General features: G+C 48.1%; 1 protein-coding gene across 1 annotated transcript in view; it reads left to right on the top strand.

The window, feature by feature from the left end:
• Vwa2 (von Willebrand factor A domain containing 2) overlaps positions 1 to 27,918 on the top strand; it is a 36,087-nt gene that overhangs the window by 3,945 nt on the left and 4,224 nt on the right. The window contains exons 3-11 of the mRNA XM_052182811.1: positions 1,560 to 1,634; positions 3,605 to 3,738; positions 10,450 to 10,559; positions 17,503 to 17,694; positions 21,399 to 21,532; positions 22,109 to 22,241; positions 23,324 to 23,379; positions 25,292 to 25,399; positions 26,283 to 26,855. Of these exons, the coding sequence (XP_052038771.1) occupies positions 1,560 to 1,634; positions 3,605 to 3,738; positions 10,450 to 10,559; positions 17,503 to 17,694; positions 21,399 to 21,532; positions 22,109 to 22,241; positions 23,324 to 23,379; positions 25,292 to 25,399; positions 26,283 to 26,855 (1,515 nt within the window). The remainder of the gene's footprint in view (positions 1 to 1,559; positions 1,635 to 3,604; positions 3,739 to 10,449; positions 10,560 to 17,502; positions 17,695 to 21,398; positions 21,533 to 22,108; positions 22,242 to 23,323; positions 23,380 to 25,291; positions 25,400 to 26,282; positions 26,856 to 27,918) is intronic.

Here is a 27,918-nt window from a genome sequence, read left to right as displayed (position 1 = left end):
GTGGGTCCTCGCATCATCAGTTTCCTGGCAGTTGTAAACCCTGTGGCTCCAAGCTGCTGCATCGTGGGATTCCTCCTCCCCACCCCACCCTCAGCTCCCCAGTTTGTCACATCGCAGAGACTCCTCAGTCAGGATGCATCACCTGCCCTCTGCATTCACTCGCTGCGAGGCTCTGCTCCCCTGGCTTGTCTCCTCTGCCTGTGTCACCACGGGTTGTGTTACACTGGTCCCGCAACGCCATGTATACTTCTGCAGCTAGATGCCCCACTCTTTGAAGTTGCAAAGAGGAACTGGCTTTTCAAAATGGCTTCCTGGGTGTCCTCCCTCTGTTTCCAGGCCATCCCCATTCAACAATCCTGAGGCTCCTTTGTTATGTTATTCATTTCTTTTTTTTAAATTTGGGGTGCCAGAATTGGCCTCACAGCCTTATGACTGGCACCCAAGCTTTCTACCACTTAGCTACACCCTCAGCCCCAAAGTCTTTATAAATCATCCCTGATTGTTCATATACCATTATAACTGAGTATGAAAAAGCACACACACACACACACACACACACACACACACACAAACTTATCAATGAACGTGCCACTCTCAAATGTTTTAGCTCTTGATCATACTAACTGTATTGGTAAATGTATCAACATTTTTTCCACATATTTTTGTGTGTCCGTTATCTGTCTTTGCATCCCACTAGCACAGAGACTGTTGAAGGAGAAGGTCCTGACCTACACTTCCCTCTCATGACATCTGTTCCACAACAGCTTTTTCCCTCTGATTTATTTTCAGATATAATACTACAGCGTCAAAGGATATAACCGCTTTTATGAGTCTTAATTCACACGGCCAAACTGTTTTCTAGAAAGCCTTTGTCATTAGAGCATCATTCTTATGGGAAACATCCCCAATTCAGTCCTTTCTCAATTCCACTTAAATTTTAAATTTAGTCACATAAGCGTGTGCATTTCAGCATTCTGGCACCCCCTTCGAACATCTATCTGTCCAGGTGGTGTTCTGTGGATTTGGCTCTTCCATGAATTTTAAATTTTATGACAGTGATGTTTGATCCTGCAGCAGATTAAGACTCTGCAAGAACGATCCTGGGCACACAGCTAAGGGCTGTATCCAGAGGGGACATTGTTATGATCAAGGACAGGGCTCCTTGGGACCACAATGTTTCCATAGCCATCTGGTGTTAAGAAGTGACCAGCAGCCACAACAAGCCTTTCCTCCACAAGATACTAAGTATAACAAAGCTACTTAAGAGAAGGGGAGAGAGGTTTAAATGCTGTCCACAGGGGCACTGGGAGCTGAGGGTTGGAAGCAGAGCATTCAGCCCAGAGCATCACACATGTGCTCTACAATGAAGCCCAGCCCAGCCCTGCACACCACAGCCACAGCCGCAGCGCTCTGGTGGTTTTTGAGAGAGGAATATTGGGCTTCTGTATGGTTCTATCTCCTGCTTTGTTTCCTGTCCATTTGGGGCACATAATGTTGAGGTAAAGACACCTCCCATCCTACCACATCATGATTGCTTCTGCTGTTTTTTTTCCCCTCAGTGTCTCTGACCACCTCTCTTCAGGAAGTGTATGTGAGCCGGGAGACCATGGGGAAGATTGCAGTGGCCAGCAAATGTAAGTCCAGCTTACCAACTCCTCCAAACATGAGGCTGTTCAGACCTCGGTGCCGCAGACCCAGGGAGGCCGCGCTAACCTGAGAGTTTCCACCGCTTCCTCTTATAGCATGGCCTTCCCAGGCATTTCCCACATTCAGTCCTTCCCATAAGTCCTGCTCAGTGACTCTCCTTGGTTAAATTAGTGATAATTAAAAGCAGCAGCACTGTTATTGTAGGTTCAATTTTTATTGTGTTTATTTATTTATTTGTGTGTGTATGTGTGTGTGTATCTGTGCACACACTTATGTACTAGTGCATGTGGAGGTCAAAGATCACCTGAAGAATGTATTCTCTTTCTACCATATGGGTCCTGGGATAGACCTTGGGTCAGCTCAACAGCATCCCCCCCCCCATTTTTTGGTTTTTTGGATTTGATTTTTTTGAGACAGGGTTTCTCTATATAGTCCTGGCTGTCCTGGAACTCACTTTGTAGACCAGGCTGGCCTCGAACTCAGAAATCTGCCTGCCTCTGCCTCCCAGAGTGCTGGGATTATAGGCATGTACCACCACTGCCCGACTACAACAGCCCCTTTGTTGATATATTTCTTAGCCTACCTCAGGGATTTCTGTCACCTGAATGCCATCTACCAAGCTACACATATTTCCTGCCATTTCTCTCCTTCTGCCTGCTCAAGCCAAACTACTGCGTTCCCAGAAGCCCAATCTAGTTCTTCTTCTCCCCACTCTCCTAGGTTGGGAGAACTCAGGATTCATCACCAGTCTCAGGACTCCCTGATACTTTGTAACTAGAAAGTTACTGGCTCACACTGTTTCTGCTTCTTCATCTGTCTAGTGGGAGTCAAAACACAAATCTCAGGCTGAGGGTGTGGCTCAGGGGGTGTGGTAGGGTGATGTGGTCCCAGGTCTGGGCAGTGCTCACAGAATCCTGTAGGCTTACTGGTCAACCTGTGAGCTCCAAAAGCAGTGAGAGACACTGTATCAAAAACTGAAGGAGAATGCAATAGAAGACCATGCCTGTCATCAGCCTTTGCTGCACAGGCATGTGCATGTGTATAATTGCGAGCGCGAGCACACACACACACCTCCTTAGGATTAGAGTTGAGAGCTAGATGATAGGCTCTCTCCTTGAGTCGGTAGAAAATATTCTACCATCCAGGGTGGTGATGGTGGATTCTGTCAGTGCATGCACTAGAAATGTTAATTATGTACCTTGAGTGGTGAGTCGTATGGTATAGGAAGTCTCAAAAAGACATTCAAAGAAAGAAAATCCTTGGAGAGCTAAAAGTATTGAGTGGATGGGTGTGTCAGATGTGTCCTGTGCTGGTTTTGTGTCAACTTGACACAAGCCATTGCCATATAGGGTGAGGAGGATCCCTAACAGAGGAAATGCCTCTACAAGATCTGGCTACAGGCAAGCCTGTAGGGTATTTTCCTAGTGATTTTAGAATACTCAGCCCATGTGGGTATACTATCTCTGGGATGGTGTCCTGTATTGTATAAGAAAGCAGGCTGAACAAGCTATCAGGAGCAGCAGTAAGCAGCACCCCTCCCCCATGGCCTTACATCAGCTCCTGCCTCCAAGTTCCTGCTTTGCTTGACTTCTTGCCATCAATGATAAACTCTGGTATGGAAGTGTAAGCCAGATAGACCCTTTCTTCCTCACATTGCTCTTGGTCATGGTGTTTTGTTACAACAGTAAAACTCTGACTCAGATCCATGTCAGGTAGCACTGAAGTAGAAGAAAGGCACGACTCCTGCTGCTACTTGAACTCTTGCTCAGCCTCACAGGTCAGGAAACCCAGCTGATGAGATAGTGACCCTCAAAGGCTGGGACCATGACCAGCCCAGAAGACCCTCTTCATAGGACTCATGTAATATGGCTGAAGAGCTCACAAGCAGGCCCCATCTCATACTCTTTATAACCCGAAAGAACCTAGTTTAATTACCTCGGTCTGCTCCTGTCTCCAGTGATGTGGTGCTCAGCCGCGGTCGACATCCTGTTTCTGTTAGACGGCTCTCACAGCATCGGGAAAGGGAGCTTCGAGAGGTCCAAGCGCTTTGCCGTTGCTGTCTGTGATGCCCTGGACATCAGCCCTGGCAGGGTGAGTGCAAATGTGTGTTGAGTGACAGAATCTCTTCCATGGGCAGAGGAAGGAATGGATTGTCTGTGGGATGCAGAGGACTAAGGGAAAATTTGCAACATGGTAGGACTGATGCTGGGGTGACAGGGATCGACCAAGGCAGCTAAGTGTGCCCTCATCTTCCTCAGTGTAGCCCTTGGTCCTCCTCAGTATGCTCTTTATCATCCTCAGTGTGGCCCTCATCCTCCTCAGTGTGGCCCTCATCCTCCTCAGTGTGGCCCTCATCCTCCTCAGTGTGGCCCTCATCCTCCTCAGTGTGGCCCTCATCCTCCTCAGTATGGCCCTCATCCTCCTCAGTGTGGCCCTCAAGTCCTCCTCAGTGTGATCCTCACCCTCAGTGTGCCTTTCATCCTCCTCAGTGTAGCCCTTGGTCCTCCTCAGTGTGCCCTACCTCTTCCTCCTCCTCTTCCTCAGTGTGGCTTCCCACATAGCCAAGTAGTTAGCTCTGCATTGTCTTTCTAGCTAGTTGCCCCACAGGTTGGGGTAGAGCTTGGGAGAGTGTGGAGCTGGCAGAACTCCTAGGAGGACACCACATGCGCAGACATAAGCCACATGAAAACCTCTTCCCAATCACGTGCTGGAGAAGACGGGCTCTTCCAGGCTCAGGGCTGTGGAGGGATGGGTATGGATCTGGTTTCTGATGACAGAGAGAGATTGGGTTTAAAGCAGCCTAACTAAGCCTTTATGGATACTCTGTGGGTGGTCTGTTGTTGAGGTGGATTTAAGCAATGGAGATCTTCCCTCCCAATTAAAATTTCATCCCTGCCTCCTTAGAAAACAGAATGCACACCGAACAGACCAGAATATTAGTGGGAAACAGCTTTGTCTTCTCTGGCCACTTTAGAAGATCTACTCTTGTCTGAGTGAATCCAGAGGGCATCTTCCTTTCTTGTCCTTTCTAGCTTCAAATGTCACAGATAGCAGAGCCGGGCTCTTGTTTCTGAAGGGGACAATGTTGAACAACCCACAGCACGATGAGTGTGAATACATCCTCAGAAAGAGAACCACACAGGCCCCAGCTCCCCTCACCCAGCAGGAGATCTGCAGCTCAGTAGCTGTTTCACTCTCCTGCTGAACAGAAACACAGGAGGCTCGGTGACACCCTCCATGGCGAGCCTTTAAGAAATGAATGTTCGCATGCACCAGAAACATGGGCGTAACCAGTGCTTCCACTTCATGAGCTCCTCCAATTCATCCGACGCATTTCAGCTTGGATCCTGCTCTCTGACAGTCCGCTCCTAAATACTCCACCCCGAGTACTGCTTATGGTGTTTCTTGTCACCATAAAGGATTTCAGGCAATCTGAACGATCATTGGTAGGGACAGGTAATAATCAACTAGGTTTCCCATTCATCCTTAATTATGAATGATCAGGTAGGGTTCAAATCCAGAAAGTGTATGTGTACACACACACACTTACCACACATACACACATATATACTCACCACATATATATACTCACACACATATACACACACACTCACCATACATGCATACTTACCATACACATACATTCATCAGAAACACACACATACTCACCGCACATACACACATATATACTCATCACATATATATACTCACACACACATAAACACACTCACCATACACGCACACTTACCATACACAAACATTCACCAAAAACACACACATACTCACCTACACATACTCACCACACATACACAGCACATATACACACACACTCACCACTTACACACTCTCGCACACACACACACATACACACACTTTATATATACTTTCACACACACGCATATATACTTTCTTGGATTTTCTACCATGTAAACCCACTCTAAAATGAAATAAAATGAAGAAGCCGTAATTATTTAAATTAGAGACCAGTCGTGGGCTGAGAAAGGAAGGGACTTCCAAAGCAACATTCCTGACTTAATCCTGTAAAAGCTGGAGGATTTAGGAATCAGCAAGGCTTGTTATGGGGGCCAGGTTGTCTGGAGAAGGGGTGTCATTGGCAAGTGTGAGCACATTGCTTTGGGGTGCAGGCAGCCAGGCCCGGTCTCTGACTTGCTAGAGATATCATTCATTCAGTCCAGACAGGAGCAGCCCTGAGGTTCTGAGTGACATTAACATGGTGTCAGCCTAAAGGGTCCAGGGCAGAGACCTGCTGGGTCTCTGCCTTCCTCCAGACGAGGCCTACTTAAAACTAACCTCCCTCTAGCGGGGCAGTGGTGGTACACACCTTTAATCCTAGCACTTGGGGGGCAGAGACAGGCAGATTTCTGAGTTTGAGGCCAGCTTGGTCTACAGAGTGAGTTCCAGGACAGTCAGGGCTACACAGAGAAACCCTGTTTCAGAAAAACCAAAAACCAAAACCAAAATAAAACAAAAATAACCTCCCTCCCATCACTAGTGGTACAAATATACATATGCATATGATATAGTATGCATATATATAGTCATCTATACCCTCTTCCTGGAGGAGGGAGTATAAGGACTAAACACCATTGGTGTTAGCTTTGTATATTCTGGATGAGTATCCTGGAACCCCTGAGGTCGGCTAGGTGGGAGAGAAGGGAAGTATGATGTGTGCATTCTTTAACTTTCCCTTTTACATGTACTGTATCTATGTGTGTGTACACACGTGTGATCAGAGGACAGCTACTGGGAGACAGTTTTCTCCTCACACGTTGTGGCTCCCCGGGCCATCGGGCTCTGCAGCGGGCACCTCACCCGCTGAGCCAGGCCACACTGGTCCTGGATGTACATCCTGAATCTCACGTTCTGCAGAAGACAATAAAGTGTTCAGATGCTAGAACAGATAGACCTGCTTGTTCCATTAGCAGGAGGACTTGAGTTCAGTTCCCCAAACTCAAAAAGCCATACATTATGCTACACATTTGCAATCCCAGTATTGATGAAGTAGAAACAGAACCCTGGGGACCCATGGCCAGCCACTGTAGCCTGACCAGTAAGCCCTAGGCTTAACAGTATTACTTATTAGTATCCCAATAAGATACTTTGTTTCAAAACACCACCAACAGAGAAACAACACCTTTGGCCTCTGGCCTCTTCATGCTTTTGCACACGCAAGTATACACACACACACACACACACACACACACACCTCGAGGAACAGGGAAAAAGATGTCTGCTTGGGTGAGCCAGTGTCTTGACTGACCACTGGTACTCTGCAGAGAGGCTTGGCTGGGTGGCTTTGGGTTTTCTGCTTTTTCTGTTTGCTGTATACGACCAGGAAGACATTTCCGAGTAGCTTTTAGCTGAGAGTGTTTGTGGACAGCCTGTTGTTGAGGTGGGCTGAAGTGTTTAAAGTCTTCCTCTTAATTTTACAAACACTCATTTCCTGCTTTAGCAGCCCTATGACTGGGGTGTGGAGAGAAACCGGGGAGGGTTTGCTTCTGTGGATGGTAAACTGCAGATAAAAGGTGGTGAGCCATTTTACTTCCAAACCACCAATTAGATGAAGGGCCTTAGCCACTAACTGGAGCTGTTTGCTGTGCGCTTGTATTTGAAGCTATGTTCTTCTCAGTTAACCCAAGCAAGTGGGCCCAGCTGCTGGGCTCCAGAGAATTCCTCCCTCCCGTTTGACCAAATACTTCCCTGACCCTTTACATAGGTCAATAAAAAGGGGGACAGGGAAGAAAATCTGCGCCCACACATTACCTATTCGCCATAACCCCCTTCCTTGCCTACTCTGATTACCAGATCCCTCTCCCCTGCCTGCTCTGATTGGTCACTGGATCCCCCTCGCCCACCTGCTCAGACTGATCCCTGGATCCCCTACGTTTTTGAGCACTAGATTCACCCACCTGTTCCTGCTCCGAGTACCCTCGCAGATCCATTTTGTGCAGATATAGGCAGCATAAAGATGTGCTTCCATTTTCTCCTTTTCTATAAAAGTTAGCATAGCTCTACACATTATCATCTCTTGTCTTTCTAATGTCATATTATCTTGGAAATCTAATCATCTCTTTCTATATGTATATTTAGATGTTATAGATAATTAGCCAATTAGCCCATCACAAGGATTTACCAGGATTAATCAGTCAGCCCCTATTGATGGACTTTTGCTATTATAAATACACTGTAATCTTATGAATAACCTGTTCACTGTGTAGAAGAGTAACCGTAGGATAATCCCCCTGTGCATTTTTAGCTGCTAATACATCCTGGCACGCTGCCCTCCCGTAGATGTGACACCAGCTTACGTTCCTACCCACATGGTGGAGAACAGTTTCCTTTGCAGACACTGCATCTCTCTTTTTCACTAGCTGGTGGCCTTGTTTTCCTGAGGCCAAATGTCCTGCCATTAAAGAACCGTTTGCTTCCCCTTCTTGGATCTTTGTCTCTGGCCCGTTTTCTGTTGTTGTGTTGTCCTTTTACACATGGAGGAACTAACTCTTGTCTCCATGAGCTGTAAATTCTCTTTGCTTTGTCTATCCTGTGACTCTGTGGAAGTTTGCTCCAAGTCCTCACATTCATCAGACTTTACAACCTGTAAAAGACTGAAGACTGGATTTGAGTTCCTGGCACACAAGGGAATTCTCCCAAGAGTTCTTTCTGAACGTTCCTGGTTGAGATACTCAGCCTTGAAACTTGAATCCCTTCAGTGTCTGCTTGAGTTTGCGGTGGTCTTTCCAGTCGTCCTGGTACCTGGCTGAGCAGTCAGACTTCTCCACTGGCTTGAGGTCATATTTCATGTTATTTCCCAGGGAAACTGCAGCAGGCTTCCTTCCGCTGTACTTCTCTGTCCCACAGCGCTCATTTCCTCACATGCCCACCCAAGACTTAATATCTCGCTGCTGTTAGCTACCAACAGCTTCCCATCGGTAGAACCATCTCGCTGACCAAGGGCATCAAGTCATTGCCGTCCAAGCGCTAGGCCAGCTATGGGATGGCACTGGGGACTCCAGTAGTGTCTTTGCCAGAGCTGGCCTCCCGAGCGTGTGGTACCCCTGGGGTTTGGAGAGCCGAGGATTAAGAGCTGCTTGGGGTCGTCACTCCGGATGCTCAGTGCCCCAGCTACAGTTCTGCGAGGCACGTGTCAGGTTTTCCCTACAGCCTCCTTAGTCAGGAATCTCAATCTGCCAGCTCTCCATCTCCATCCCTGGACCTACAAATCCACTCTTGGTTGTCTCTGTTTTGTGAGCTGATTGTCCCTCAGTCTGACTCACTGGTCTAGAAACTTGGCCTTTTCCTGGCTTGGCAGGAGTGGGTCATCGGTGAGGTACAGGGGCTTGGTGGCTGTGGAATCATCTGCTGGATTTGAAAGCATTTTGCTATCAGTCTGTATCCACTGCAGAGGAGGTAAGCGGTATAATGTGCGTTAAAGAAGTCCAGGTGCTGCAAGTCTGGGGCCCCGGGCTTCCTTCCCTTGTACTGAGCGGGAAGCCTTGCAGTGTCGTCTATAGACTTCAGTGTTGTCTGTAGACTTCAGTGTGGTCTGTAGACTTCAGTGTGGTCTGTAGACTTCAGTGTGGTCTGTAGACTTCAGTGTGGTCTGTAGACTTCAGTGTGGTCTGTAGACTTCAGTGTTGTCTGTAGACTTCAATGTGGTCTGTAGACTTCAGTGTGGTCTGTAGACTTCAGTGTGGTCTGTAGACTTCAGTGTCGTCTGTAGACTTCAGTGTCGTCTGTAGACTTCAGTGTCGTCTGTAGACTTCAGTGTGTCTGTAGACTTCAGTGTGGTCTGTAGACTTCAGTGTGTCTGTAGACTTCAGTGTGGTCTGTAGACTTCAGTGTGGTCTGTAGACTTCAGTGTCTTCTGTAGACTTCAGTGTGGTCTGTAGACTTCAGTGTGGTCTGTAGACTTCAGTGTGGTCTGTAGACTTCAGTGTGGTCTGTAGACTTCAGTGTGGTCTGTAGACTTCAGTGTGGTCTGTAGACTTCAGTGTGGTCTGTAGACTTCAGTGTGTCTGTAGACTTCAGTGTGGTCTGTAGACTTCAGTGTCTTCTGTAGACTTCAGTGTGGTCTGTAGACTTCAGTGTCATCTGTAGACTTCAATGTGGTCTGTAGACTTCAGTGTGTCTGTAGACTTCAGTGTGGTCTGTAGACTTCAGTGTGGTCTGTAGACTTCAATGTCGTCTGTAGACTTCAGTGTGTCTGTAGACTTCAGTGTGGTCTGTAGACTTCAGTGTCGTCTGTAGACTTCAGTGTCGTCTGTAGACTTCAGTGTCGTCTGTAGACTTCAGTGTGTCTGTAGACTTCAGTGTGGTCTGTAGACTTCAGTGTGTCTGTAGACTTCAGTGTCGTCTGTAGACTTCAGTGTCGTCCGTAGACTTCAGTGTGGTCTTCAGTCATGTGGGCCCCTGTGGACAGGTGATAGGACTCATGAGTTTATACACAAAGGCCAGGAAGCCTTTGGGAGATGGGGGGGGGGGGGTAGGGAGAGTAGGGGGAGTAAGGGGATTGGGGGGGGGGTAGCCGCCAGATGGGCAGCTGCCCTCCAAGGCAAGTACTTCAAGATGATTAACTGCGGGTTACAGCAGAGCACGGGCATATTTGACCATAGCCTCCCAGATTCCACAGCTGGTCTGCAGAACCACGTGTCAAGGGAGGCTGGCCAGAGCTGCCACACAGGTTTGTTGAGTGGCCAGGAGACAGGCATCTGTCTGTCTTCTGTGAAATGTTCATGATTTGATTGAACTCTCTGGGGCCCTTGGCCCTGTTTCCTCCCACAGGTCAGAGTGGGAGCCATGCAGTTTGGTTCCACTCCTCGTCTGGAATTCCCCTTGGACTCCTTTTCAACCCGGCAGGAAGTGAAGGAGAGCATCAAGAGGATAGTTTTCAAGTAAGTGTAAGGGGAGCAGAGCGCGCCACGCGGACACTGAAGCTACCTGCCTGCTTGCTTTGTCCTCCTCCTCACCCTCCTCCTCATCCTTCTTTTTCTTCTCCTTCATTTTCTTCTTTTCCTTCTCCTTTTCCTCCTCCCCTTCCTCCTCCTTCTCCATTTTCTTCTTCTCCTTATTCTTCCTCTTCCTCCTCTTCCTTCTTTTTCTTCTCCTCATCTTTCTACTTTCTTTTTCTTCTTCTCCTCCTCTTCCTCCTTCTTTGAAACAGGGTCTCACTGTATAGCCCAGGCTGACTCAGAACTCCCCCTGAACTTACAGAGATCTACCTGCCCCTGCCTCCCTGGGATTAAGACCACACTTAGTGGCGCTAACTGCAGTTAAAACTGCTGCCTTGAAGGGGTTGGGCTTCCTCACCTCAGGCCTCGGCTGGGCACATCTGGAGATCCTCAAAGTTGCCCCTTTTTATTACAGGATGACACCCAGGTGGGAATTTAAAACACTAGTTTGAAAAAGTTTTCTGCTATGTAGTTGTCAGGTTACATGGAAGAGAGGGTTACTGAAGGCCCTGCTAGGGTGAAGCATGTGAGGTTATGGGAAGAACTTTAAGTCCAGCCTAAGCTATCCCTGGAGACCTCTCAGCTTGGGGCATGAGGTCCAGCCTTAGTTATCCATGGAGACCTCTCAGGTTGGGACATTAGGTCCAGCCTCAGCTATCCATGAAGACCTGTTAGTTGGTTCACCGTACTTCTCGAAGCTGTTCTTTACTTACATCATGAAGACTAATTTGCCTTCTGTTATGAGAATGCTGTATGATTGTGGAAAGCTGATAATGTGCTCATCTGCATACACAGTACATAAGTGTGTGCATGTTCTAGGGTGTCAGTGACTGGCTTTGGCATCCATGTGGTGGGTAAACTGAGGCAGGCAGCTGTTGGGAATCAGTGATCACGGCCATTGATGGGGTGGCTCCAGCTGCCTCCCACGGGGGCTGCTGCCAATGGCAGCCAGCGATTAGAGAAGTTACTTAGCAGCTTTTTTTTCCAAGGGAACAAAGCTTAATTTACTGGGGCTGGCACTCCCTGTGGCCAGGGGAAAAAGGTATGAACTCTTTTAACTCCTTGGGGCTGTTGAGAAAGAGAAGGAAAGAGAAAATACACACACACAGAGTGGATGAAACAAAAGGCAGCAGCTAATAACTTCATACACACATGTATATATACACATACATGTATACATACTTACATACATGTAGACATACTTACATACATGTAGAACTACAGACAGACATGTACATACACATTCACACATAGAATGCTTAGAGCAAAACTCCTGCAAGTTTTGCTCAAAACATCTCACACATACATAAATACATACAATTGATGGATGGAGCAAGCACCAACACACATGCAGACAAACCTTACATATATACATGTATATGCACAGTTGATGGATGGAAGGAAAAATGTCCCAGCTCTCCATACTTTATTCTTCCTTCCATGGCATACATATCCCAGCAAAATCTTTCAAGCAGCATACAATTATAATGAGATGCCATTTTAGTTTTCTTCTAGTGAATGATTGTGAAAAACAATGTGTTCCCCAATACCTTTACAAGAAATAATGTTACATTCGTAACTAAGCAACTTGTTATACATTAACAAAATGTAACCAAGCAAGGTAGTTTTCTCAGCCAGTTTCTCTTACTGGCAGGCTTGCTTGTGGTTACGAAGAAAGGAGTGATTATTTTATTACTTATCTTTAAAGGTAATCTTGTAATCTACTTTAAATCCTCAGAATGCATTTCTGCTCATCAGCAATTCTTATTAAATCATATCTGGAAGCTGAGAGCAAAAATGGGTACAAGACATCAATCATCACCAGCGCAGCCTCCGTGAGGCACGCCAGCCAGGGCAGCCGCTGTTCTTGTTCCCTGACCGTAAACAGTCCCTAGCTTAACTAATGAGGGTGCCTTTATAAACTTGAAATTGTTCCCTAAGATTTTCCACATCACAGCCACTAGCCAAAGCATCTTAACCTAGCTTCACTAACAGTTTTATTTTCCCAAATGTTTTCTAAGGCTGGTGTGCTCATTGCTCACAGTCTGTGTCTCTAAGTTGTCTCGTGGGTGGTGATTGAAACATTAATCGGCTCCAGCAGCAGGGCCTGAAAGAGATCAAGCACTGTTACTGTGAGTGCCAGAAACACTGCCCAGTGCACAGTGAGGGGCTGGAAGCCCCCTCAGAGTTTTCATATAATTCTTAGATAGAGAGGGATGTGAGGGCAGCAAGCAGAGTGGGACTCCATGACAGCCTGAAGTCCTTAGGACATGTGGTCCTCAGGGCCGTGCCACACAAAGGCCCACCCAAGTGGCTTTGGTAACCAGTGGGCCACATTCCATGAACACAAAAGCCATTTGTGGTTCCTCCTGCATGGCCCTCCAAAGTAGAGTCATGACAGAATTATAAATCAGCTTCTATGAAAAGTTGCTCATACATATATGCATACAAACATATTATGTGTATGTTATATGTATATATGTTCATAATCTACATGAGACTGCTCTATATACATACACACATATTTAGGTACACACACATCATACACACTGTTTCCACCAGCTCTCATAGAAGAATAAGTTTGACTTATTATTCAACCCTGAGCCCTGGCTCTGCTCTCCTCTCTACAGCCCCTGTCCTAGACAGTCCAGTGATGTCCTGCTCAGGTCCCTTGTCCCAGCCACTCATTGCCACCTCTTGTGAAGGCGCTGGGCCCTGAGGTCCTTTTCCAAAGGCCTCTCTCTGTCAGCTCACCTGTGTTGTCCAGCACTGGAGGCCCCGCACAGGACACAGCAGCAGCCTCGGGGTCTCCTAGGGACCCTCTTGACTGTTTTTAGATGGTTTATCGGAGCCCATTTTTCTGCCCTGGGTCACCCAAGCAGGAAGAGGGGCAAGCCATGCTAAAACCAAAGTATAAATGAAAAGAGCACCCCAGTGCGCTTTGAAGAGCTGTGTTTGAAAGGACCGGTATTGGCACAGGGTGGCCCAAGACCAGGTTCTCAGCACAAAGGACATTTACTTCCCCATAAAGACAAAGGGCAGGGATAAGAGACAAAGACAGAACATAGGCGGCTAGAGAAAGAGAGAGGTAGGGGAAGGGCTCTTAGTCCTGGGAGGCAGGGTTTGGCAGGGCAGGGGTGGGGGTCGTGCAAAGAGCTGCCTCTGGAGAGAGAAGGGAGAGACAGGATACATAGGGAAATGGCGGTTTATAAAGGTAAAGGAGATGCCTTGTATTAGGATAAGGTGTTTAATTTTAATTAGGCATGCTTAATTGAAAGCATTCTGCACAAAAACTTCTGAGCTAACCTTCACGACAGTACGATCTATAACAGTTTCAAAGCGGAAGCAACAAGGATGTGAAACTGTCTGGATAAACAAAATGTGGTATATCCATACAATTGAACAGTGTTCTGCTATGAAAAGGAATGACATGTTGATTCGTGCTACATCATGAATGAAGCATGGAAACAGATTTCATGAAAGAACCGAAGTGCAAAGGTTATATATTATGATCATATCACAAAGTCACATAAAAGCTGCTTTTCATTTACTTTTTGTGTCATGCCAGGGAACAAACCTCTGGCCTTGAAGAGGAAGACAAAGCTTTTCCACTGAGCTACGGTCCCAGTCTTTTTTCCTATTTACCTTAGATTCTCTTTATTGTTGGAAGGGCGTTTGTATGATTTAGCATGGATGACTGACACATGCTCCATAGCATGTATGTTGAGGTCAGAGGACCATTGAAGGACTCTGTTCTTCCACATGGACATGGATTCCAGGGCTTGAACTCAGGCTGTCAGACTTTGCCTACTAAATCATCTCGCTGGCCCTTCTTCTGTTTCGTGAAATGTCTAGGACGGGTGGATGTCTGACATCTTTTAGTAATCCATGATGTCATTGGGTTTGGAGACAAGGATGCTTGCCAATGGATCCAGGGCTTTTGAAGTGATGAAAGTGTCTGAGATTAGTGTTATGATTATACTGCCGAATGTGCTGAAATCACCAACCTGATACTTTAAAAGATGAATTCATGGCCTATGAGTTATATCAGTTGGAAGCTTATAAAATCCTTTAGACTCAAGCATGTACACTACAGTGTATTTGCCACAAAAGAGCAATTGTCTGACTGGTTTAAATTAAGGCAATTTGGGTAGTTTTGATTCAAAGAGTTAATCTTCAAAACTCACCCCATTGCAAAGAATAGAGGCACACTAGAGATTTATCTAGTGTCCAATCCTTTCTGTTTCATCTATGTCATATGTATCATGTATGTCATTTATGGCATATATTGTATATGTCATGTATGCCACATACATCATGTATGTCATATGTATCATGTATATCATGTATGTTGTATATGTCATGTGTGTCATATATCTTGTGTGTCATGTATATCATGTATGTCATGTATATGGTAGACTGGGCCCCACCCAGCCAACCATCCCTTCTTCTTTTCACCTCTGTAAAATGACTAGTTGAGCCTCCTTTTCCAGCTTCATTGAGAGTATTATGATTCGTGACATGATATGGGAAACATTAAGAACACTAGAGGCCAGAGGCCAGTTAGATGGCCCAGCACACAAAGGCACTTAATGCCTGATGACCTGATTCCAATTCCTGGGGCTCATGTAGTAAAAAGATAAAGCCAATGCTTGCAAGATATCGTCTGTCTCCCACATGCAAATCATGGTATGCATGTGCCACTACTTCCAATCAATCAATCAATCAATCAATCAAATCAATAAATGTAAGAAAATTTTTAAATTCCAAAAGGTAGAATTTAAATTATTCCAGAAGCGGCTACAGGGGGTGGATGAAGGAGCCTCTTTGTCTAAACATGTTCAGCTCTTCTTTGGGGTGTGTTTAACATATGTGCATCTTCTCACAACTATGAGGCCATGAACAGAGCGAGGAGGCAGTAGCTCTTGGTTGGCCTTGGTTTGGGGTCACTGAGGACATCACAGATGAAGATGCTCTGTGTGCACTGAGGCAGAGGAGTGCTGGCCCACAGGAGGCAGTGATGGCCTCCCCATGGTCTCTCTTCGGAGAAGCTTTGCACAGTGCACTGGTTAGCAGAGCACTAGCTTTCTCAGAAGCCATCCTAACAACTGCTTTCTTGCAGCTTTATAAGGGACTTTAGATGACCAGTCAAATCTCCCAATAATGTACAGTGAAGACGTAAAGTCAGAGAGAATGTATGTGGTGGCTGGCCCTTGGATGTCAGAGCACAATAACTCAGCCCCAGGTCTCCTGTGACTGAAGCCTTGGTGTGTCTCTCATAGTCACCAACGTAAGTGCAGGTGGCCTCAGATGTCAGAAGTAGGCATTAAATCCTGAGGAGCTGAAGTTACAGGTGGTTCCCAGGGTGCTGGGAACTGAACTCGGGTCCTCTGGAAGAATAGTGCAGGCTCCTAACCACTGAGCCATCTCTCCTGCCTCCCTAAGCTGCCAGCTGCTTCCAACTCACACCAGCATTTAAACATGGCTTTAACAATATTTGGAATTACAAAGTATTTTGTTATTTACTTCATGTGACTTGGTGAGCATGTTCACGTGAAACTATTTTTTATGTTGATCTTCTGATAAGTTAAATATTACAACCGCCATGCTGTATTTAATTATTTGTCATTCTCTCAGGGGAAAGCTCTTGGGTTGAACTTAGGATATTTGGCCTATCCTTTACCAGAAACTCAGATCAACTTCCCCTCACTTACTGTGAGGTTCCTCATTCAATGTCTTTCAAAGTCTGTCCTATGGTAACTCACCTCTACCAGAATTGCTGTTCGTGGGAGTGGAAACAGCTGGTTTAGAATGTAGATTGTTTAGTCCAATAACACACCCGTTAACCTGAACTCACACCACCGGGATTTGAGAATCTTAAATAATTGAGAGACTTTTATGTCTGCTCGAGCGTGAGATTCCCCTGCAAGTTCAGCTTCTTACGGTATCCTGTGAGATGATAGCTAACCCTGATGTCGCTCACACCTGATATATCTCACACTCATTCAGTCCTACAGGACCTGGACCCATCTTATCCCCAGATCACACAGATGAAAGTAGTGAAGGTGAAGAATATTCCAGGTCTTGTCCATAAAGCTTCCCCAGCCTAATGCCCATGATCTTTTCCCATCTCTCCACTAAATGCAGAAGACTTGGTGGACTCGGGGGCCTTCTGTAAAATGAGCTTGGCTTTCCACATAGCTGATGGGGGGGGCAGCTAAAGAGGTGCCTGCATGAGGCGTATGGGACCTGTGAGGGTCTGCATGAGGCATAGCAGTCTTTAGTGTTAAGGCAAATATACATGCACACACACACATGCACATGTGCACACACACACACACACACACAATCATGAGCAGGTGAGGGAACGAGCAGACTTGCAACCATGTTTCCAGTTGGTTGGATGTTGGGACCTTAGAAGGACAGCAGCAGACTCCTCTCAGAGGACTGAGTTGAAGGCAGAGATAGTCTTCGATACAGTGTATCTATCTTTATATATTCCGTGTGTGTGTGTGTGCATACATGTCCCCTGCATCCATCAGCATTCCAGATTGATGAGTGGTGCTTCTCATGTGGTTTGTCTCTGGAGTGGTTCCACCCATCTCACAGTTGCCCCTGTTGGATATACTATCATCAGCTAACCAGTTTGGCCTCAGGAAGCTGACAATTCACTAACTTCAAATCCATTGCAATGAGTTAGCTCTTTCCGGCCAGCTGTCTGCCTGGTGAGTCCCCTATTTTGAGTTTCCATGGTGGAAAAGTATCGTTGAGCCTTGGCTAGGAGTCACTACTGTCCCCTACCAACAGGGACCCATTTGCCTCTGGGCTTCTACCCAGCTCCCCCCACTCCCCCCAGTGACGTCTTTATTTCTCCTCCTGTCCTCAGAGGTGGGCGCACAGAGACAGGCCTAGCCCTGAAACGCCTGAGCAGAGGGTTCCCTGGAGGCAGAAATGGCTCTGTGCCCCAGATCCTCATTATTATTACGGATGGCAAGTCCCAGGGGCCTGTGGCTCTACCGGCTAAGCAGCTTCGAGAAAGGGGCATCGTCGTGTTTGCCGTAGGAGTACGTTTTCCCAGGTAGGTAAATGCCTCAGTCATTCTCTGTCAGCGTCAGGCAGTGGGGCCAACCACCTGAAGAGCCTGCCAGAGCCTTCCCAGCTGCAGCAGACTGTGGATCTGGGAAGACTGACTGGTCTTGGTGTCTCTCTCCCCAACCTTGATTTGTTGCTGTGACTCTAGTGCATAGCACATCCCAAGTTTCAAAAGCATTGAGGTTTCATGCTACCCTCTGCTTTCATCTGAACCTTCGGTCGTAAGCATCAGAAATTAAATTCAGTTGGCAAAAATAGAAATCAATGGAATCAACTCATTTCACCATGTGCATGAGCCTCCCACCCCACCCGTGGGATTCAGTACTGCCTAGCTCTGATCTGTCCACCACACATCTCTCAGGCTCTCTGGACTCCCCTCTCAGCCCGGTTTTCTAGGAAAGAAGGAGGTGGGGTCATGGATAGCCTTCTGGCCCACACTATCACATCTCCATGCTAGGAGGCATGTGGGTCTCCAGCTTCTGCTAGCCCAGTTCTGATCAGCCTGAGTCACATGTACACCCCAGCTGACAGTGGCTGGAGAGTCTATGCCAGGTCTGCCACCCTCTTCCAGCAACCCTCAACCAGGTGTTGAGCAAATCAGCCTTCCTAGAAGAGAGGGTCACGTGCCCTAAATGCTCTCAGCCTTAAAAACAGGTATGGTTGCTAGTCCTTGGGTCTCTAGTTGTAAGTATAAGTGAAATGACTCAGGGCTGACCACCACTAAGCTTCCAAAGCTTCCACTTAGGAATTTCTTGTATTCTTTTCTCTCTATTAGAATAGCTTTCCTCCTCATGCCGACACTAGTCTAGTCTTGGGATAGACCTTACAGATGCCTGTCTATCTCATGGGAAAGAATAGATAGTAAACAAGTGGATGCATATGTAGGAAATGTGATTTCAGGGGGAACTAGAACTAAAAGGGAAGGCCAAGTGGGTAAGGGCTGATGGGAACAGGGAGAGCTGCAAGGGCTGATGGGAACAGGGAGAGCAGCTTCATTAGAAGAGGGGCTGCTGAGACTGCTCCGAGGAGTTGTTTGTTTTTAAGAACAAACATGGGGGTTGGGGCGATGGCTCAGTGGTTAAGACCACTGACTGCTCTTCCGAAGGTCCTGAGTCCAAATCTCAGCAACCACATGGTGGCTCACAGCCATCCATAATGAGATCTGATGCCCTCTTCTAGTGTGTCTGAAAATAGCTACAGTGTACCTACATATAATAAATAAATAAATCTTTAAAAAAAAAAAGAAACTTTAAAAAAACATGGCAGGTAGTATCAAAGACCCCAAGGTAGTAAGTGGCTTGCTGTGGATAGGAATGGGGACCAAGCACACAGGAAATATGGTAGATGGAGCAGTCAGGGGGTGGGGGTGGGGTGGGGTGGGGTGGGGTGAGCGTCCTGTTGTGGTGGCAGGGAGATGGCTCCCAGGATGAGAGTGCTTCCTGGGCAAGTGTGAGGACATGAGCTTAGGATTCTCAGCACCCATGTTAAATCAAAACAAAAAACAGAAAAGTGGTTACATATACGTGTAACCCCAGAGCTATAGGGACAGTGACAGGAGGATCTGTAGGAGTTGCTAGCCACCGGCCTAGCAACAGCTCAGCAAGCTCAATGAACTGCTGTCAAGGAGAGGAAGGTGGAGAGATAGGGTCAGGAACTAATGGTTCCTGTGGCTTCAGAACACACATTGGTACACACACGCGCACGTGCGCGCACGCATACAAACATAGCACACCACACACTCACAACTCATACTACACACATACACACATGTAGGTACACATGTACATCTACTGCACGCGTGTAGGCACACACACATACACATGCACACACACATACATACCATACCACACACATATATACATACCAAACCACACACATACTCACACTACACATACACATATGTAGGCATACACATATGTACACATACTTAAACTGCACACATACATACCACACCACATATGCACATACATACACACAGACACATAAACACATATACATATACCACCTACCCACCTGTATACACAAACATACTACACACACACACATACAGATTCTATTTTAAAACTCTGTTGTGGATATTGCTGAAGGAAGGCTTTGGAGTTTACTGTGAGTACAGTAGAAAGCTTGCGGGGGGGAGGTCGACAGAAATAGCATTTTTAGGTGGTCTCATTGGCTGAGGCACTAGGGAGGAGGCTCAGGAACAGATCAGAGCAGAGACAGTTATGTTCAAAGCACTAAGGTGCTGGTGCATGCTGGGCACGCTGGCAGGCATGGGGCGGGGGGCACTGGGGCACACTGGGGTGTGCTGGGGCGTACTGGGGCACCGCTCGACCTGAGGTATGTGAGGAAGGCTGAGCAATGGTACTGGCTGTGGACTCACATGTGGACTGGGAGTGGAGAATGAGGATCCTGGCCTGAACCCTAGGGTGGATGGTGATGTCATTCCTAACTCGGCAGAGAATAAAGAGGAGAAGACCAGGAAGACATTTGAAATTGGGCTCATTCTGTCTCCTGCCCCCTTTACTGCTGACCGGGCCTCTTTGTGATGCTCCTCCACTCTAGTGAACACCTGAATTCCTTGGACAGCTTTTGAGAAAGCCTGCTTCTGGGACAGAACAGTCGAGGGGAGACAGCAGGCCACATCTGAGAAGCCCTGTTCTGCATGCCAAAGGATAACTGGGTACTGGGTGAAAGTTTAGCCTGCACGGAGTCAAATAAGATGCAGAGTCAAACACTAGTCAAGTTTGGAGCTTGATGACCTCAGGTTTCTATATGCCCGAGTTTCAACAATGGCTTCTTTTCCCATCACAGGTGCTCTCATTTTCATTAATTTTTAAACTATTTCTCTGCACCAGGGTCTGGGCACACATGCTTGCCAAGGTACCCTTGTGGAGGCCAGAGAACAGACAGCTGCGGGAGTCTCTTCCTCCTTCTGTCACGTGGGTCCCAGGGATGAAGCTCAGGCCGTCAGGTCTGGCGCAGCGCCCTGACCTGCTGAGCCTCTCACTGGCTCTTAAACAAAAAAAAATGAAATGAAATGAACATGTATCTGCTTGGTCTTACACAAAGATCTCTTCTTTTGACTTAGGGTCATCCGCAAACCATTTTGTCCTGGGCATCAGTGCTAATGCCTTCTGGGCACTGAAGGATTCTGACTATTTCCCCTCTGTGGCAGCAGGGTGCTGGCCTCAGCTGCCCTGGGGCTCTTTCCTGTAGTAAGGTTCTGCCGTCACTGGCTGTCCTTCTTGCTTTCTCTTTCTCATTTTCAAACAACTTTCTCGTTTGCGCTCTGATTGTTTTTAACAATTAATATTTAACTTAAAAAACAAATAGAAGGGATTATGCAACAAATGGAAAGTTACCTATGTATAAGTTTGTGTGCGCAACTGTGTAACGAATTCCCGAAGTTACAGTTGCTCTCCTTCTCAGCTGTGACTTTCAGGTAGAAGAGTCGGTTGAATTCCTTAGCACTTTGTCTTGCTGAGGAGCAGGTGGGTTTGAGGACAAGGCCTTTAGCACAGGGTGGACTGTAGCTGAGCTTCCTTGAGAACTTCCCGGGTTTGCTTCTCAGTCTCGCCTGGACAGATTAGGTCGCTGTGAAGTGGCAGCTGGGTCAGAGGGATGCTGCCGTGGGCCAGGAGCTGGGAAGAGGAGAGAGGACATGCCCCAGCTGTTGGAATTTCCCCCTAGGTGGGAGGAGCTGCTCACGCTGGCCAGTGAGGCAAAGGAACAGCACGTGCTGTTGGCCGAGCAAGTGGAGGATGCCTCCAATGGCCTCCTCAGCACCCTCAGCGGCTCCGGGCTCTGCACCACTGCTGACCCAGGTAGGACTAGCCAGCCTACAAGGGGATGGCCTTGAACTTGACAAACTAGGGCCTGGCATGAACAGGGCTCCTGAGGCAAGGGCCTCCTGGAAAGGGTGGGTAAGAGAGACAATCAGCCCCTGGCCTGGGGGGTTCTGTTCTGTTTCCTTATGGAGGGCTTTGTGGGTTTCCCAGCTGGAATTCTGAACTTATATCTGTGGGATGTGGGGCTTAAGGTTAGACTTGGTAGGGCTCTTTTCCCTGCTGGGGAGATGAGCCAAGTCCACATCCCTCCTTGGCTGCATGAGGAACTCAGGGAAGCTTTGGGCTTAGGACTCCTGTCTGGGTCCACCCCAGATCTACAGTGACACTCAGATAGAAAGTGCCTCTGAGCGGAGCCTGGGGCAGAGGAAATCCAGACACTGCTTTACATCAATGCTCTGCCCTGAGAGAGGCCACAGAGTCCACAGCGAGGGGGAGAGTAGGACCCATGGCAGCCATTCTGGGGAATGGGGGTTGAGGCAAATGGCATCCCTTGTCTTACAGTGGTGTGTATGTGTGTCTGTCTGTCATCTGTCTATCTGTCTGCTGACACAGACTGCCGGGTGGAGGCTCACCCCTGTGAAAGGAGGACTCTGGAGACCGTCAGGGAGCTCGCCGGCAATGCCTTGTGCTGGAGAGGATCAAGGCAGGGGGACACCGTGCTGGCTGTGCCCTGTCCTTTCTACAGGTTGGTCCACAGGGTCTGCGGCAGAGTCCCTATAATTCGAGTGCTCTAAAGCTGCAGAGAGGTTAGCACTTTGGGTTTTGATGTTGGGCATGGCTGGACAATTTGTAACAGAAAAATGGGAGGCAGAAGAAGAGGCTGGGGATGAAACTTTCTGTCCAGCAGTGAGGAACTCTTTGTGCCACAGCAGAACTCTCAGGCCTGGGGAGGGGTGGTGATGGTGGCGTTGGGGTCAGATGGCCAGAGTTTCGATCCCAGGCCTATGCTGCTTGGCCGCGGTATGGAGGGAGACACCTGGCACATGGCTGTTCCAAGAATGGTGACTCTTGTGTCACTGCAGAACGCTAGTGTCCGAGATGACTCAGGAAAACATCAAGTATGATGGTTTTCAAATCTTCTCTGAGCTCTGGGGTTTTTTGAGGACCCTGGTCTAGGACAGACAGGAGCAGCAGCAGGGTGAATGGCCGGGGCTGGGAGGCTGGACGTGGCCAGCACCATGGTTATGTAAGCCTTCTCCCTCATCATCCGAGCTCCGCAACCACAGTTGAGAGCATCTGAGCCTTCTGATATGAAGAGGGAACTGAGGACCAGGGATGCAGGTTATGCGCCTGGTCACATAGCAGAGTCCAGACCCAGAGCCTAGTCCCGGAATCCTCCTCCCTGCTCTGTAATGATGGCAGCAATGGTAAATCTGTTCCCAGATGGGAATTTTGCATAAATTCATTTCTAACATTTTTGTCACTTGTTTTTCAAGACAGGGTCACTCTGTGTAGCCCTGGCTGTCCTGGAACTCACTCTGTGATCTAGGCTGGCCTTGAACTCAGAGATCTGCCTGCTTTTGCCTCCTGTGTGCCGGGACCAAAGTGTGCATCACCACACGTGGCTATATTTCTAGCTTTTAATGTGACACCTGGTTAATAATATCTTTCTTTTTTAATGGGGGAGGGAAGGGCTGTGGTTCACTTGAAACTTCCCCCACTTCATCTACAAATAAGTCAGGATGGCCTCAAGCAGGAAGGAGCCTTTAGTGCTGAGCCCTTTGAAACCTTCGCTTATATCCTCCCACTGCATTTCCTGAATTGTAGCTGGAAGAGAGTGTTCCAGACGCACCCCGCCAACTGCTACAGGACCGTCTGTCCAGGTATGCTTTGCCTCTTGGACCCACGAACTCTGCTTGAGGCTGACAGTCCTGAGCAGATGTGGGGTTGGGGTAAGTCCTAGGGCAAGAGGGGTGGCCGTGTGGCCAAGGAGTGTGTTCCTGGGATACTTTCCCTTCATCCGCTCAATGGCACAGCTTTGTGACGGGTGAACTGGTGGCTTCCGGATTACCCTGGTTAGCCAGTGTGCTTTTCATCGGTGAGAAACACACCAAGGAATGACTTCACAGATGCCTTCTGTCTAATATTGAACCTGGGGAGACCCCTGAGCGTTTTCTACCTCGGTTAGTGGAGTTGCATTTGCCTGAGATCTACAGTCTTTCTCCCACTCTCCACCGTAGAAGGCTTCATTCGTGGGATCCAACAGAGACCCTCTAGGCATGGCTCAACGATTGTGCTCCATCACTGTAGAGTCCCAAGCAGGAAGAGTTATCAACACCATTAAGCACCATCCACCAGGGTCCCCAGGGGGCCCTCACTGCCCCCCACTGTCCTGCAAGCACAAGACACCCCTGTGGTGTGGTGCTTGTCTTTGTGTGGGTTTGCTTCCCCCAGGGAGGTAAGAGCATTTCCAGGCAGGGAGTAAGGGATGGGAGCCTGGGCCAGGCAAACCCCTGGACACATCCTTTCCGAGTGCTGAAGCCCCCATGTTACTGGTCCCTGATATGAAGGAAAAACTGACTCGGAGGTCATGGATGTTTAGAAATTGTGACCCCTGAGACCTGAGCTTGAGTCCCTGCTCTGCCCTGTCACCTGACCTCAGTGGGACTTCTGCTCCTGGGGCCCCTGCTTCCCGTCTCCGCTCTTATGGTGGCTACGAGGATAAAATGGGACCTTGCTTTGTGGTTAACACAGCTCGTCCCTGTGGTTGATATTCAGTCAGAGGCCTCCGTAGTTCCTGTGGCTGTACTTCCTGAGCCTCGAGAGTTCCCCATGATGCTCAAGCCGCTAGTATCCACCACTGATCAGTCTCTCCTTTAACCACAGTGGTGTGGCTAGTAAACTGTAATGTGCTAGTGTTTTGAAGAAGAAATGCTTTCTGGTCTCGATGGTGACACTCCCAGCTAGCTTTCACTAATGCACAGAGATCCTTTATGTTCACTGGGGCTCATACTTCATTTTAATAATGGATATGGAGCGGGGAACTCAAGCAATTCGCAGCTACAGGGTACCACCGCCCATCAGCCGCTTTAGAATGGCCTGGCTTTGGCAGATGCTGGCTTCCCTGTGTTTCACACCAGCCCCGAGGAGGCATTGCCCACAGTATGTACTGGGCATTCAAAAGCAAATGTCTCTGCAGAGCATTTGCTTCATACCAGGATGACCCAGACCCACGATTCGTTTGTTTTGTGTGGGAGAAGTGTGAGGAGAGTGAGGCTTGGGAAGGTGAATCAAGATGCCCATAGAGGTAGAGGTGGTTACGTGCATCCCTAAGGGCCAGAGCTTTAGGCAACCCTAGGTCATTCTTGAACAAAGAAAGGGGCTCTTCAGCCTACAGTTGTTCTTGAACAAAGAAAGGGGCCCTTTATCCCACAGTCGTGAAGTCACCTTGTTGCTACAGAGATCATCATACTTATTAAACTCAGGTAAACCGCAAGTTAGTTGTTATGGCAACCCTGAGCCCCTCTGGGCCTTCTCAGAAGCCTTGGGTAATGATGGCCAGTATCCTGATAGCACTGCAGGAGCACAGCAACATGGACCCATCCTTGACCCAATTGGCACAGGCCTTACCAAGGTCTTCCAGCTGTGCAGAGTCCTAGGTATTAAGTTCTTAGCTGTGAGAGTGTGACTGCTCTCCTACTAGATGGTGTGAGCGGAAAGTCGGTGCCAGCCTTCAGTCAGTACTCTGCACTCTCTGCCTGTCGTCTTGTCTTTTAATGGGTATCTCTCTGGTAGGCCCCTGTGACTCCCAGCCCTGCCAAAATGGAGGCACGTGTGTTCCAGAAGGTGTGGATAAGTACCACTGTCTCTGCCCACTAGCTTTCGGAGGTGAAGTCCACTGTGGTATGTATACCTGGGATTCCCAAGACTGAGTCATTGGCCACTTAGGAGCATGTGAGGCCCAGGTTCACCCTTCCTGTTGCCCCCCACACACCTGCTGAGTAGAAGGCAACCAGTAGAACTTCAACCCACCTTCTTCCCCCATAGCCCTCGGATCTGTCTTATGGTAGCCTCAGACGCTCTGTGATTGATCCAAATGGTGGCACCCCGGCAGAGCTGTTGAATAGCTGTTGCCTAATGTCTGAGCACATCTGTGGCTTGTTTCATCTCCTCCAGGAAAAGGGAACAAGAAGGCCTAAGTTCTTTTGATTTTAAAGCCATGCCGTGAAGATTCTGTCAGCCTCAGCTCGTGGGGGAGCTGTAAATAAGATTGTGTGAAGGACTTAGCACAGTACCCAGCACACTTGTTAAGTGACTTATACATGTGTGCTTGTGCCTTTATTGGCAATCCACATAGGAAAAGTAAATCTTAATACATCAAACCTACTCAAAAATCAGTCTGGGATGATAGCTGTACATGTGAAAAGCCAAACGGGGAAGTTTTTAAAAGAAATGTAGGAGCATGTCTCTGTGATCTTAAAAGCTGACAGACATCTCAGGACTCAAGGGCCCTGAGTGCAGTGGGAAATGAAGTTGGAGAGTAAACACATTCTGCTTTATAAAAAGCACTTGGACTGTGTCCCTTAGCAGAGGCCGCAGGAAGCGTTCTACATCTGAGTCTCTGGCAAGCTCTGGGCATTTAGGGGCATCAGTCCCACTGCTCTTGGGTCTTCCCGGGAGGATTTTTTTGTGTGTGCTTGAAGTAGCATAAAGGCATCTAGAGTGGAGTTGTTCTGCACACTGCAGTGGCCCCAGGTGACAGTGTGTGTCCCTCTGATTCCAACAGCCCCGAAGCTGAGCCTGGAATGCAGAATCGATGTCCTCTTCCTGCTGGACAGTTCTGCAGGCACCACCCTGGAGGGCTTCCGGCGGGCTAAGGCCTTTGTGAAGCGCTTCGTGCAGGCCGTGCTGAGGGAGGACTCTCGAGCCCGGGTTGGAGTGGCCAGTTACAGCAGGGATCTGATGGTGGCAGTGCCTATTGGGGAATACCAGCATGTGCCAGACCTGGTCAGGAGCCTTGACAGCATTCCCTTCAGCGGCGGCCCAACCCTGACAGGGAGCGCCTTGCTACAGGTGGCAGAGCACGGCTTTGGGAGTGCCAGCAGGACAGGCCAGGACAGGCCACGCAGAGTAGTGGTTCTGCTCACAGAATCACACTCCCAGGATGAGGTAGCTGGGCCAGCAGATCACGCGAGAGCTCGGGAGCTGCTCCTCCTGGGAGTGGGCAGTGAGATCGTGCAGGCAGAGCTGGAGAAGATCACGGGTAGCCCGAAGCATGTGATGGTCCACACAGACCCTCAGGACCTGTTCAGCCAGATCCCAGAGCTGCAGAGGAGGCTATGCAGCCAGCCACGGCCAGGTAAAACTGTGCAGCCTAGCCTAGGGCTGGCCTGTCAGCAGACAGGTCTGCTTTTCTGTCTTCTTGGCATCACCAGCCATTCTTTTCTCCAGTGCTGGGAACTAGAATCAGGGCATGAGTGTAGAACTGTGGGGACTTCTTGTGAGGACCAGATACGGCAAGCCCATGCACACTCAGCATGTCCAAGTGTGTGCCTGATTATCGGTATCGTTACTAATAACACTTGATCATTGTTATTAGTCTTAAGGAGTTCGGAGTCTTACCAAGCCTGCTTGAGAACAGTTTTCTGGCCTCTCTGATGGTAACTTGTTAAAGAGACATGTATTCCTGGAACACACACATGCACACATGCATACACTTGTTGCTGCATACCCGAACACAACCAAAGGGAACGTGTTATAAGATGATACCTACTCTTGTCTTCCTGGCATGTGCTGTAACACTTTTCTGCTCATTCTGTTTCCTTACCAGTGTGGCTGATCCTGTGAGCAATAGTCAGTGGGAAATGGTAGCCCTGGGCGTAAGCAGGACCATCAGGGGCTGGGCTAGTACCCAAGATGTCAGAGTCAGAACACATCCCTAAGAGGGCACTTCAGTGCTTCCCTGGGTAGCTGAGTGGAAGAGCCTCACATGGGACTTAGCATCCTCAGGCCGTGTCACTATTCCAGAGGTGAGAGTCCCCCTTCTGTAATGGTGGTGAAGATTGTGATGCCCCTTGTATCCTGTCCTCTAGGCCAGTCTCCTGTGCCAAATGATTTTGGTTTTGTTTGTATAGTTGCAGATATATAGAAAAGACGTGCCTATTGCAGAGAGTTCCTATATCTATCCATTAGAATAGGTCATTGTTGCATTTAACAAACCAAAATGGATACATTATGACTTAGTACAGTCTACCTTTGCTCAGATTTCCTTAGCTTTCACCTGATATCTTCTTGTTCCCAAAGCCAGAAATGGCCCTCACAGGAGAGTTAGCAGGCCTGTCTCCTCTGGGGGTTGCTGCGGGTTCTCTATTTTCCTTGTGTCCGGTGTGGTTTTTAAAAGCTGACATTATCAGACCATCAGA

This window comes from Apodemus sylvaticus, chromosome 1 (genome assembly GCF_947179515.1).
Source record: "Apodemus sylvaticus chromosome 1, mApoSyl1.1, whole genome shotgun sequence".
In the NCBI taxonomy this organism is placed as follows: Eukaryota; Metazoa; Chordata; class Mammalia; order Rodentia; family Muridae; genus Apodemus; species Apodemus sylvaticus.
The sequence above is the reverse complement of the archived record's forward strand: the minus strand, read 5'-3'. Positions and strand labels throughout refer to the sequence as shown.